The sequence below is a fragment of the Salvelinus alpinus genome, chromosome 30 (genome assembly GCF_045679555.1).
Source record: "Salvelinus alpinus chromosome 30, SLU_Salpinus.1, whole genome shotgun sequence".
NCBI classification, from domain to species: Eukaryota; Metazoa; Chordata; class Actinopteri; order Salmoniformes; family Salmonidae; genus Salvelinus; species Salvelinus alpinus.
The window spans coordinates 45151763-45165433 of NC_092115.1; the positions used below are offsets into that span (position 1 = coordinate 45151763).

General features: G+C 45.6%; 1 protein-coding gene across 1 annotated transcript in view; it reads left to right on the forward strand.

Annotated features, from left to right (window-relative positions):
- The window catches only part of LOC139559536 (kinesin-1 heavy chain-like), a 31524-nt gene extending 22911 nt beyond the window's left edge, over positions 1 to 8613 (forward strand). Inside the window, exons 11-24 of the mRNA XM_071375617.1 lie at positions 506 to 693; positions 1097 to 1165; positions 1280 to 1486; positions 1848 to 1991; positions 2693 to 2881; positions 3352 to 3469; positions 3630 to 3685; positions 4189 to 4298; positions 4730 to 4831; positions 5046 to 5106; positions 5289 to 5465; positions 5585 to 5801; positions 6119 to 6254; positions 8404 to 8613. Coding sequence (XP_071231718.1) covers positions 506 to 693; positions 1097 to 1165; positions 1280 to 1486; positions 1848 to 1991; positions 2693 to 2881; positions 3352 to 3469; positions 3630 to 3685; positions 4189 to 4298; positions 4730 to 4831; positions 5046 to 5106; positions 5289 to 5465; positions 5585 to 5801; positions 6119 to 6254; positions 8404 to 8410 — 1781 coding nt within the window. The 3' untranslated portion in view covers positions 8411 to 8613. The remainder of the gene's footprint in view (positions 1 to 505; positions 694 to 1096; positions 1166 to 1279; positions 1487 to 1847; positions 1992 to 2692; positions 2882 to 3351; positions 3470 to 3629; positions 3686 to 4188; positions 4299 to 4729; positions 4832 to 5045; positions 5107 to 5288; positions 5466 to 5584; positions 5802 to 6118; positions 6255 to 8403) is intronic.
- Positions 8614 to 13671: the final 5058 nt, after the last annotated feature.

Genomic DNA, 13671 nt, shown 5'->3' on the forward strand with positions numbered 1-13671 from the left:
CTTCACATAATGGTCTCATTTTAGCGGAGTGGCTGCATCATTCACTGGAAACCATCTGCACTGAGTGGAGCTTCATCCCCAAAAAATTTATTCTTCGTAGATTATTCAAATAATCCTCCCTCCCGAACACGACACCAAACGTACACATGTACGCACGCACCCACACACATGTTGACCATGCAAACCTGGGTCGTGTTTAATGGGTGCAAACCCGGAAGAAAACCACTCTGTTGTGAACAGTCGCTACGTTATGCCTTACCTTAATGAACAAGACCTGCTGTTCTACTAGGTCTGTGCTGTACAGTAAAGGCCTTGCAGGGTGTCTGTCTGAACTCTCTGGGGTAAAGTCTCCCCTAGGTACAGATCTAGGATCAGCTTTCCCTCCACCAATCCTAACCTTAACCATTAGTGGGGGAAATGCAAAACTGACTGAAGTTCAGCTTCTAGAAGCAACTTCATCCTACTCCTGTCTGAGCTTTCTGTGTCGCCACGCTGCCCCCTGCAGGTGAGAGTGTGCCGGTGGACGAGCAGTTTGACAAGGGGAAGGCCCAAGCTGAGGTGCTGGCTCTGGACAATGTGCCCAACGACAAGCCTGCCTCCACCCCCAACATGCCCCAGCTCCGTCTGACTGACGCTGAGAAGGACACGTGTGAGGGGGAGCTGGTCAAGCTCTACAAGCAGCTGGATGATAAGGTGAGAGAGACCTGCCACATGACCGCTTCGGTGACAGCATCGGCAGGGCCATTGACGGCTATCTCCATTATGGGCCACTTGCACCCTCGTTCCAACTCGAGGGTGAAACCGGTCACAGAACCTCCAGCCCCGTAGGAACAGAACAGCCAGCCACACTGTGGTCGTAGAGGCCACAGCGTGGAACGGTCAATGGTTGAATTCAGAGAAGGTACTGTGCTTGAGCGACAGCAGGCGCTGAGGTTTTGTGGAGCAGTCTTCTCAGAAACATCACCATGGACTTTTGAAGGTAGACAATGCTCAAACTGAGGCCAAAATGTAGACGGACTTGATTGTTTCAACTTACAGTTTGAGCCCTGTTTTAAATGAGTGCGATGCTAACCATGTCCTCTATCTGTGTGTCCAGGATGATGAGATCAACCAGCAGAGCCAGCTGGCGGAGAAGCTCAAGCAGCAGATGTTGGACCAGGAGGAGGTGAGTTTGTCTGTTTCCCAAATGGCACCCTTTTCCCTATATAGTGCACTACTTTTAACCAGAGGCCTATGGGTTGAATCATGAAATGGATTCAAAACACGTTTGTATTTGTAGCTACTGGCGTCGTCTCGGCGCGACCACGATAACCTGCAGTCAGAGCTGAACCGCCTGCAGGCTGAGAACGAGGCTTCCAAGGATGAGGTGAAGGAGGTTCTACAGGCATTGGAGGAGCTGGCTGTTAACTATGACCAGAAGAGCCAGGAGGTCGAGGACAAGACCAAGGAGTTTGAGATGGTCAGCGATGAGCTCAACCAGAAATCGGTGAGACAATGTCCCTCAGTGTCTCTGCTCATGAAGAGAGCTGTCTGTGTTCTATTCATTGTGATGCTTTTCTAGGACCTGCATGTCATTTTTTCCTGGTCGCTTCAATATATTCTTATAATATTTTAAATATATTACCAGTCAAACGTTTGGGCACACCTACTCATGAAAGTGTTTCTTTATTTTTACTATTTTCTACATTGTAGACATCAAAACTATGAAATAACACATATGGAATCATGTAGTAACCAATGATTCCTGAATTCCTTTTGACTGATACTGTATGTCAGTCATAGCCCTTTTTTGCCCCTAATATTTAGTAAATGTTCATGTTAAAATGTTTTTCTCTCTCTCTTTCCAGAGCGTCCTGACGTCCATTGACTCTGAGCTGCAGAAACTGAAGGACATGAGCAACCACCAGAAGAAGAGGGTCTCTGAGATGATGTCATCACTACTGAAAGACCTGGCAGAGTTTGGCATCGCCGTGGGCAGCACCGAGATCAAGGTAACATGACACATCACCACATGACACATGCCACTCAATAAGATGGGTATTATTTTATTGGCAACTAAAGGAAATGTTTAATGTCATTTTAACAGAACAGCAGGATCAAATAATAATAATCACAGTGGTTGTAGAGGGTGCAACAGGTCAGCACCTCAGGAGTAAATGTCATTTGGCTTTTCATAGCCGAGCATTCACAGTTAGAGACAGCAGGTGCGGTAGAGAGAGAGAGTCGAAAACAGCAGGTCCGGGACTAGGTAGCACGCCTGGTGAACAGGTCAGGGTTCCATAGCCGCAGGCAGAACAGTTGAAATAGGAGCAGCAGCACGACCAGGGGGCCTGGGGACAGCAAGGAGTCATCAGGCCAGTTGGGTAGTCCTGGGGCATGGTCCTAGGGCTCAGGTCCTCCGGAAGGCGAGGGAGAGATAGAGAATTAGAGGGAGAATACTTAAATTCACACAGGACACCAGATAAGACAGGAGAAATACTCCAGATATAACACTGACCCTAGCCCCCCGACACAAACTATTGCAACATAAATACTGGAGGCTGAGACAGGAGGGGTTGGGAGACACTGTGGCCCCGTCCAACGATACCCCCGGACAGGGCCAACCTGAATAAAATGATAACACTACTCTGACTCCTTTCTCTCTCTCTCTCTCTCTGTTTCTCATTCTCTCTCTCACCTCCCTCACCCCTAGCAACACGACGGCAGTGGTCTGATAGATGAGGACTTTACAGTGGCTCGTCTGTACATCAGTAAGATGAAGTCGGAGGTGAAGACCATGGTGAAACGCAGCAAACAGCTGGAGAGCACCCAGTCAGAGAGCAACAAGAAGATGGACGAGAACGACAAGGAACTGGCTGCCTGTCAGCTAAGGATCCAACAGGTATTACCATATCGTTACATATAGAAAGTGTATTATGAAAGGATCTCTATGGGTATTAGCCCGCTTCTCTCATCATAGTTCGAGACCCACACACTCCACAACAGCCTCAATCTGCCACTATCAGGGTTGCGCTCAATTCCATTTCAATTCAGTCAATTCAGGAAGTAAACAAAGTCCAATTCTAATGCAATTTCCTTCCTGAATTGACTGAATTTAAATGGGATTGGCCATAACACTGGCCACCATACCATGATCACTCTCACCAACCTAATCTTCCACTGGTGTTTGGCTTGACAATGACAGTGGAGTAGGCAAAGCACAAACAGATCTGGGATCAGGCTCACTCTTTCCTGTTCCTCACATGAACACAGTAATCAAACTGAGACCTGCTAAAGAATCACTCGCTATTTAATCCACATAAACCCCATGTGTTTTTTGTAATTTAACATTCTCCATCTCCCCCCATGCAGCACGAGGCTAAGATCAAGTCCCTGACAGAGTACCTTCAGAACGTGGAGCAGAAGAAGAGACAGCTGGAGGAGAACGTTGACTCTCTGAACGAAGAACTGGTCAAGATCAGTGCCCAGGGTACGACACACACACACACACACACACACACACAGCTATTGCACGCACAGCTACTCTCTATGCACTGATAACACATAATGGAACACATTGCATATAAACATCTCTGAAACAGATTTAAGGCCTACAGTGCCACCTAGTGACAAATGTTTCCCTTTTGCAGAGAAAGTCACCGCCATGGAGAAGGAGAACGAGATCCAATCAGCCAATGAAGTCAAGGTACGATATCTTCTCCATACCATAGGGCTGCCTTCTACTCCAAATTACATTTCGGATCAGCGGTGTGACCCAAATAGGGCACGACTTTTGACCTAGCGGACTAAACTCCACTCCGTGGAAGTTTTCTGATGAATTTCACCAACGGCGTGGGACCGAGACCAGGCTTCATAAAATATTGACCTTCGGCGAATTGAGTAGTCGGAGCTAGATTCCACAGAACCTGGTCTCGGCTCCACGCCGCTGGTGGAGGTCATCGTAAACTTCCCTCACCGTGGAGTGGAGTTTAGTCTGCTACTTTTGACCAGGCTCTGGTTAAAAGTAGTGCACTATACAGGGAATAGGGTACTAGTTGGGACGCAGCCCAGAAGTCATGATATATTTCAGATGATACAGTTGATTGGTGACCTCTTGGTACGACAAGTCCAGACTTGTCTGACTGCCTACTATGATGATATGTTAGGGCTGTTGATTGGTGTCCCTTGACCTCTGTGTGTCATCCCCAGGAGGCTGTAGAGAAGCAGATCGCTGGTCACCGTGAGGCCCATCAGAAACAGATCAGCAGCCTCAGAGATGAGCTGGACAAGAAGGCGCACCACATCACTGAACTGCAGGAGTAAGAGCCTAAACACACCCCCCCGTGTACACATTGTCCACCGTTTACTGTGGTTATGTCCCCAAGCCATAAGACTGCTCAACATTTAATCAAATGGCTACCCAGACTATTTGTATTGACTCCCTTTTTACACTGCTGCTACTCACTGTTTATTATCTATGTATAGTCACTTTACCCCTACCTACGTGTACATATGACATCAATTACCTCGACTAACCCGTACACCCGCACATTGACTCGGTACCGGTACCCCCTGTATATAGACTCGTTATTCTTATTTTATTGTGTAACTTTTTTAACTTGAGTTTATTTACCAAATATTTTCTTACTCTGCATTGTTGGTTAAGGGCTTCTAAGTAAGCATTTCACATTAAGGTTGTACACCTGTTGTATTCGGCGCATGTGACAAATCCGATTTTGATTTGTTCCAGTCTCAACCAGAAGATCATGCTGGAACAGGAGCGTCTCAGGGTGGAACACGAGAAACTCAAGTCTACCGACCAGGAGAAGAGCCGCAAACTTCACGAGCTAACGTACGATACATACACGTACTGACAGTGGGCATGTTCAGAGTACGAGGGCGCTAATTACCGTGTGGCATATACACAATGATGTTGTTCACTAGTGGCCACGTGACATGCTCATTATAGAAGCTATCACTTCTGGTTAGCTTAGATGAGCACTACACTTGTCCAGTGTTACTGCAGTCAAGCTATGGCTCGTGCGTCCGTTTGTTGTGCTGTGCAGGGTGATGCAGGACAGGAGAGAGCAGGCCAGACAGGACCTGAAGGGATTGGAGGAGACCGTGGTGAGTAGACTACAGATAATAGCTCTTCGGGCTTTCCCCTTAAAGGGCAGTTAAAAGGTACATTTGAATTGACCTTTATAGTCAAACGTATTTCTCTTCATGAATCTTTATGCCTTTCTATGAATAACAATTGCCATCCCCTTTAACCTTTAACCTCTCTAACACTTCCCCTACTCCGCCAGGCCAAGGAGCTCCAGACCTTGCACAACCTGAGGAAGCTGTTTGTCCAGGACCTGGCTACCAGAGTGAAGAGGAGTGCTGAGATGGACTCGGATGACACAGGAGGCAGCGCAGCTCAGAAACAGAAGATCTCCTTTCTGGAGAACAACCTGGAGCAGCTTACCAAGGTTCACAAACAGGTCTGTTCTCAACTATGAAACCAACAAATAGACCCAAACCCACTGAAATCAGACCAGCTCTAGTGCTTTTGGAGATGGCTAACTTGTCGAACCTCTCTCTCTCTCTCTCTCCCTCTCAGCTGGTACGTGATAATGCAGACCTGCGCTGTGAGCTTCCTAAACTGGAGAAGCGTCTGCGTGCTACGGCTGAGCGGGTCAAGGCCCTGGAGTCGGCGCTGAAAGAGGCCAAAGAGAACTCCGCACGCGACCGCAAACGCTACCAGCAAGAGGTGGACCGCATCAAAGATGCCGTCAGGGCTAAGAACATGGCCAGGAGGGGCCACTCCGCTCAGATCGGTGAGGAGAGAGGGAAGATACACACACACACACACACACACACACACTGCATGCTGTAATCCTGGTGGTTAATGTATGGTTGGATATCCAGTATATTAATGGATGCCATTCCTAAACCGAGTTCCTCTCGCATATATTTTTATGTACTGCTTTTATATTGACTGCCTTGTGTATGACTTATGGTTTTCTTGTTTTTGAGCTCATACAAAACACCTACAAATGGCTGAATAAACTTGATCCTTGAACACAAACGTTATTCAGTACATAAATGCATGCCGTTCCTAAACTGTGGTGTTCCTCTGCCCCCCCCTCCGCAGCCAAACCCATTCGTCCTGGCCAGCCTCCAGTGGCGTCCCCCACCCACCCCAACGTGAACCGCGGCGGAGGGGGTTTCTACCAGAACAGCCAGGCCGTGGCCATCAGGGGGGGAGGAGGCGTGAAGCCAGACAAGAAGTGAGTGACTACTGCCTCAATGGGAAAAATATACCGTAGAATATGATGAGAAACACACGTTTGATCCTCGATCCATAACTCCCAACATGGGGATCATTTCGACTTCTCCCATATATCTGAAAGAGTTGATGCAGTGTAGTAATGCGTGGCTCAGTTGGTAGACCATGGTGCTTGCAATCAATGCCAGGATCGTGGGTTTGTGTCCCACTGCTGCCGCCCATACAAAAATGTATGCAAGCACTACTGTAAGTTGCTTTGGATAAAGGTGTATTTTATATGGCATATACAAGCAGTGGCCAGTTTATTAGGTACACCATCTAGTACCGGGTCGCCCCCCCCTTTGCCTCTAGAACATCCTGAATTATTCGGGGTGTGGAAGCGTTTCTGAATTGGTGTCAAGGGACCTAACATGTGCCAGGAAAACATTCCCCACAACATTACACAACCCCCACCAGCCTGTACCGTTGACACCAGGCAGGGTGGGTCCATGGAGTCATGCAGCTTATGGCAAATCCTGACTCTTCCATCAGCATGACATAACAGGAACTGGGATTCGTCGGACCAGGCAATGTTTTTCCACTCCTCAATTGTCCAGTGTTGGTGATCACATGCCCACTGGAGCCGCTTCTTCTTGTTTTTAGCTGATATGAGTGGAACCCGGTGTGGTCGTCTGCTGCAGTAGCCCATCCAACGAGTTGTGCGTTCCGAAAGATGCCGTTCTGCACACCACTGTTGTACCGCGGGGTTATTTGCCTGTTTGTGGCCCGCCTGTTAGCTTGCACGATTCTTGCCATTCTCCTTCGACCTCTCATCAACAAGCTGTTTTCGCCTAAAAGACTGCGGCCGACTGGATGTTTGTTTGTTACACCATTTTGGTAAACCCTAGACAATGTCGTGCGTGAAAAGCCCAGGAGGCCGGACGTTTCTGAGATAATAGAACCGCGCCCCTGGCACCGATGATCATACCACACTCAAAGTAGCTCAGGTCACATGTTTTGCTCATTCGAACGTTCAATTGAACAGCAAGTGAATGCCTGTCTCTCTTCTTTATATAGCAAGCCACAGCCACATAACTCACTTTATAGGAGCAAACCATTTTTTAAAGAACGGGGTGGTGTACCTAATAAACTGGCAACTGAGTGTATATATTATAGTGAATGCAGTGTAGTAATTCTGATGACCCATGATCCATACCACATAGGTCAGATAGCTAGAGTTAGAGACCGGATCTGATACACAGGTGAGACGGACAGGTACCTCTATGGCTGGAGGAGGCAGGGATGATGCCCATAACACGCTTAGTATGAATGGGCCTGTTTGAGAGGTAGCTAACCACAGGGTTTGGGAGTTTTGAATGGGTACATTTTCTACTGTAATTGACCTGTGTTAACAGATTCGAAATAGTAGAGCTCTGAAGAAAACTGCTGTGTGGTTGAATGGCCTTGACTTTTCTGGTGGCTAGCATGGATCCTGTGATATGAGTCATGTTTGTTTTTTGCTAACCCCTGCTAAGGTTTTCTAAAATCTTATTACCACATGTACATCTAACATGCCAGATTATTTCTGTCTTGGGAGATGCCAGTAACACTTTGTGTTAGTAGATGTCACCCATGTCTGGTAAGACTAACAGATAGATGTCTCTCTTCCTCTCCCTACCTTCCCTCTCTCTCTCTACTCCATACCTCCTCTCTTCCTCTCCTCCCAACTTCCCTCTTTTCCTTTCTTCCCCAACTTCCCTCTATTCCTTTCTTCCCCAACTTCCCTCTATTCCTTTCTTCCCCAACTTCCCTCTATTCCTCTTTTCCCCAATTTCCCTCTATTCCTCTCTTCCCCAACTTCCTCTATTCCTCTCTTCCCTCTATTCCTCTCTTCCCCAACTTCCCTCTATTCCTCTCTTCCCCAACTTCCCTCTTTTCCTCTCTTCCCCAACTTCCCTCTTTTCCTCTCTTCCCCAACTTCCCTCTTTTCCTCTCTTCCCCAACTTCCCTCTATTCCTCTCTTCCCCAACTTCCCTCTATTCCTTTCTTCCCCAACTTCCCTCTATTCCTCTCCTCCCCAACTTCCCTCCATTCCTTTCCTCCCCACCTCCCCTCTATTCCTTTCCTCCCCTCTCTCTCTCTCTCTTCCTCTCCTCCTCTCACATCTGAAGCATTTGAAGACGGGAGGGGACATGACCACAGAAGATGCAGATGGACATCACCCTGGCAACCTGTCATTCCATTACAGCCATTGGCTTCCTGCAGGCTATATATTAGAGAGAGGGAGGAGTTTTAATATAAATATATATATATATTCCTGCCCTGTACAGATCCACCTACCTTCATGTTTCTTCTCTCCGGAACAAACAACAACAGCGAAATGAATTTAATATACCAAACAAAACACACGACAAGACACCCACCAACTGCAGAGTACAGTCTTGGTGCAATGAGCTACATTTGACTTGAATGTGTAGCTTTGTTTTTCGTAGCACAGTTTGTTGTCATCCTCGATGTCTTAAGGGTTTAGTTTGCACTGTGCCAATGTGAATGTACGCTAAGCGGGATTTCAAAAGAGATGAGGGGGGGGGGGGGGGAAGAAAAGGCGACTGAAACAAAGTAAGAAGAAATGTTGATCCTTGATACCGCAAACATTGTTAGGCTAATCTCTTGTACAGTACATGATTATTATACTGGTTGTACCACACTTCTTTCTATCAATAGATTTTTACAAGCTTCTTAAGAGGTTTGAACCGAAATAGATGGCATTTTTGAGCACTACTGTCCTGTTGTACATATGTAATATGGCACCGCACATGCTTCCTTAAGAGGTGTTTGGCTTTGAAATGCCAAGAAGTGCGATTCCAGTTTAGATTTATTTAATTACAGAGTACCTGTGGTGACCATTGTTTTTATTGTAAGGAAAACAAAGCGACACATACTGGTGCGGTGACGACATTAAACAGATGTGAGAAGGAAAGAGGTGTCTGATCCAGGAGCAAGCTTTCATGCCTGCGTCCCAAATGTCTTTTACTTCTTCCAACGGTTTTAAATGCAGTGTCACTGCTCGGATGTTATTTATCTATCTGGACATTGGAGCACATAGATGGCGCACACACGCGCGCTTGTCCTCGCGAGCTAGGTCCTCTCATCCACTTCACCATCGTTGTCCTGACCTCTAAACAAACCATTGGCTGGTGGTTGTTTTAACATTTTATTTGTGAATTAACTGTTTCTAGCACTTTTATCAATGGGCTCCTTTCAGTGCCCCCACCACCAGTAATGTCAAGACTAGTGGACTAAATACATTTAGGGGAGCCTCTGTTTAAATGTATATTGGGCATCGATATAAGGCAGGCTCTGACTTTTCCAAAATCACCCTCTTTTCATTAAGTCATGTCAAGTATGTCTCACTGTTCTCTAGCTTGACAAGCATTTCTGATCTGTATTGGTTTGGAATGTTGGATGGCAGTGTTTGATTGGCTCGCTCTTGCCACTGATCAGCCAGTTAGATGAGCAGGGGGCCTTTGGCTAGGAAGGGGATTGGTTGCCGTTCAGTCTGCTGGTAAACTAGTCTGGGCACAGCCCTATGGGCCCTGGTCAAAACGACATAGTGAATACAGTGCCGTTTCAGACACAGCCTATCCGAAAGCAGTGCATCTTGGAAAGGGGTTTATTAATGATCAAAGTTGTAATCAGGAGCCAAGGACTTTATACATTTTACACATTTTACACTACTTGTCTTCTTGCGTTTTGTTGTTTTCTTTCCGAATCCCCTTCAATTATTTTTCCTATGTGAGAGTAAAATGTCTCTCCAACCCTTGTTTTTATGTCATTTTGTGTCAATTCTGAAGCATTTGCTGTTGCTGTGATTGTAGGCCAGCATGAAACAAAAACACCGACATCTTGTGAGTACAATATTACATATCAATGATATACTGTTACGTGTGACCAGGGTTGAGTCTTTTTAATAGTCTGCAGCCACAGCAAGGTGTTGGTGTTTTATGTTATGAACTTTTGTTGTTTTGGAAGGATTTGACATAAAATTGACAGATAAGATAGCACTTCAGAATTCTTCTTCCCGACACTCCTGCGCTTAGTGTAAAGTTTAAAACTTAAACTGGGTTAGAAAACACTCCAACTTATGGTAACGTATGGGGGTGTAAACCATCATTTTCTGCTATTAGAGGCTAGTTTGGGAGAGGTAGGTAGCCTATACCTTTGACAGGACCGTGTCTGTCAAGTTTTCATCTTTGTAACCTTTAGAACTGTAAACTCTTTGCAACATGGTCTTCAAAGTGCATAGTCCCCTATCCTTACCTGCCAGGGTTCCACTGTACTCCATCAATTGAATGGATATGAAATGGGAAAGTACAGAAAAAAGAACAACAGCCATTTGTCCATGATGTTTACCAAATTCATTTGTTTGCATTGATTGTAAAGAAAAGCGTAGCCACTTTATTACTGTGTAATAGTCACTTACATTTCTAATGGACAGATAAGGATTCCATCAATGGAAAAAGGTACTGGATCATTCCCAGGGCCGCGTCCCAAATGGCACCCTATTCCTTATGTGGTGCACTACTTTTGACTGCACGGGGAAATAGGGTGCCATTTGGGACGGAACCATAGAGACCTGGGGAGGAGGTGGTGGGTTTGTTCAAAGTTGAATGATATCACCATTTGGGGTTGACTGCATGATGTAAATGTATGTGTGATTAAATAATTTTGAGGAAAAAAACCTACCTGGTGTCCGTCTAATTCAGTGCTTGACTCATTCAGGCTTTCTTATGGAGTGCAAGGCAAGTTCTAGGATGATATTTCTGGGTGGGCAGACAGAAATTTGTTGGCTATATCTGAGCTAATAGGACTCAAGCGTTTGACATGACTCGAGTGTAATCATTTGGGTTGGCAACAATAATGTTTGGGAGGGAAATGCCCTGCACTCCCACTAGAGACCCTGTGGACGTGATCTAGATTCTATTGTGTCTGATATTGAAAATGCTAAAAGTAACATGACGTTGCCAATTTTGCTTTAGACCATCTTTGTTATATTGTTCATACCACTGAGAATTTCAGTTGTAATGGGGTGTAACCTTGATAGATAGATAGATACAGTGTCAAAATGCATTATTGCATGTGACAATGAAAAGAATCCGGCAATAAATATGGAGATCTGATATACTGTGTGAGCAGTAGTGCATACAGTAGCTTTATGAGTGCTGTAGCCATACTTGACATTACTTCAGTGGCCACCAACCTGGTTTCAGAGCATTTCATATTATTCTGTACACCCATTTAGTATGATATGTTATGTTTCGTACGGTATGTCATAATTTGTTGATGTCCATCACTCGTTTTGTATTATATGTAAGGAATGTGCAAAGCTTACAATGTATTACGAATTTGCAAAATGTACAATGTGTTGCGAATGTTCAAAACGTACGATATGTTACGAATTCTAGCTAGCTGGCTAACGTTAGCTAGGCTAGAGGTTAGGGTTACGTTTAGTGTTAGGGAAGGGCTAGCTACAAGGTTTAGGGAAAGGGTTAGCTAACATGCTAAGTAGTTACAAAGTAGCTAAAGCGTAGTAAGTAGTTGAAAAGTTGCTAATGATCTAAAATTGTAAAGTTGTCTGTTGCCAAAGTTAGTTACTTTAAGGAGCATTTCTCTCTCTGTGGGTCTAACCCCAAGAAGTTCTGGAAAACGGTTAAAGACCTGGAGAATAAACCCTCCTCCTCACAGCTGCCCATGTTTCTTAATGTTGATGATGTGGTTGTTACTGACAAGGAGCACATGGCTGAGCTCTTTAATCACTACTTCATTAAGTCAGGATTCCTATTTGACTCAGCCATGCCTCCTTGCCCGTCCAACATTTCCTCATCTCCCACCCCATCTAATGCAACTATCCCCAATGCTCCTCCCTCTTTTTCTCCTGTCCCGCTACAAAGTTTCTCCCTGCAGGTGGTCATGGAGTCTGAGGTGCTAAAAGAGCTCCTTAAATTTGACCACAAAAAAACATCTGGGTCAGAAGGTTTAGACTCTTCTTTTAAGGTTGCTGCCCCTATCATCGCCAAGCCTATCTCCAACCTTTTTAACCTGTCTCTCCTTTCTGGGGAGGTTCCCATTGCTTGGAAGGCAGCCACAGTTCGTCCTTTTATTTAAAGGGGAGATCAAGCTGATCCTAACTGTTATAGGCCTATTTCTATTTTGCCCTATTTATCAAAAGTCATGGAAAAACATGTCAATAATCAACTGGCTGGCTTTCTTGATGTCTATAGTATTCTCTCGGGTATGCAATCTGGTTTCCAGCTCAGGTTATGAATGTGTCACTGCAACCTTAAAGATCCTCACTGATGTCACCATTGCCCTTAATTCTAAGCAATATTGTGCTGCTATTTTTATTGACTTGGCCAAAGCTTTTGATACGGTTGACCATTCCATTCTTGTGGGCCGGCCAAGGAGTATTGGTGTCTCTGAGGGGTCTTTGGCGTGGTTTGCTAACTACCTCTCTGAGTGCAGTGTATAAAGTCAGAAAATATGCTGTCTCAGCCACTGCCTGTCACCAAGGGAGTACCCCAAGGCTCGATCCTAGGCCCCACACTCTTCTCAATTTACATCAACAACATAGCTCAGGCAGTAGGAAGCTCTCTTATCCATTTATATGCAGATGACACAGTCTTATACTCAGCTGGCCCCTCCCTGGATTTTGTGTTAAATGCTCTACAACAAAGCTTTCTTAGTGTCAAACAAGCTTTCTCTACCCTTAACCTTGTTCTGAACACCTCCAAAACAAAGGTCATGTGGTTTGGTAAGAAGAATGCCCCTTTTCCCACAGGTGTTATTACTACCTCTGAGGGTTTAGAGCTTGAGGTAGTCACCTCATCCAAGTACTTGGGAGTATGGCTAGACTGTGCACTGTCCTTCTCTCAGCACATATCAAAGCTGCAGGCTAAAGTTAAATCTAGACTTGGTTTCCTCTATCGTATTCGCTCCTCTTTCACTCACCCCAGCTGCCAAACTAACCCTGATTCAGAAGACCATCCTACCCACGCTAGATTACGGAGACATCATTTATAGATCGGCAGGTAAGGGTGCTCTCGAGCGGCTAGAAGTCCTTTACCATTCGGCCATCAGATTTGCCACCAATGCTCCTTATAGGACACATCACTGCACTCTATACTGCTCTGTAAACTGGTCATCTCTGTATACCTGTCGCAAGACCCACTGGTTGATGCTTATTTATAAAAACCCTCTTAGACCTCACTCCCCCCTCTCTGAGATATCTACTGCAGCCTCATCCTCCACACACAACACCCGTTCTGCCAGTCACATTCTGTTAAAGGTCCCCAAAGCACACACATCTCCGGGTCGCTCGTCTTTTTAGTTCGCTGCAGCTAGCGACTGGAACGAGCTGCAAACAAACACTCAGACTGGAC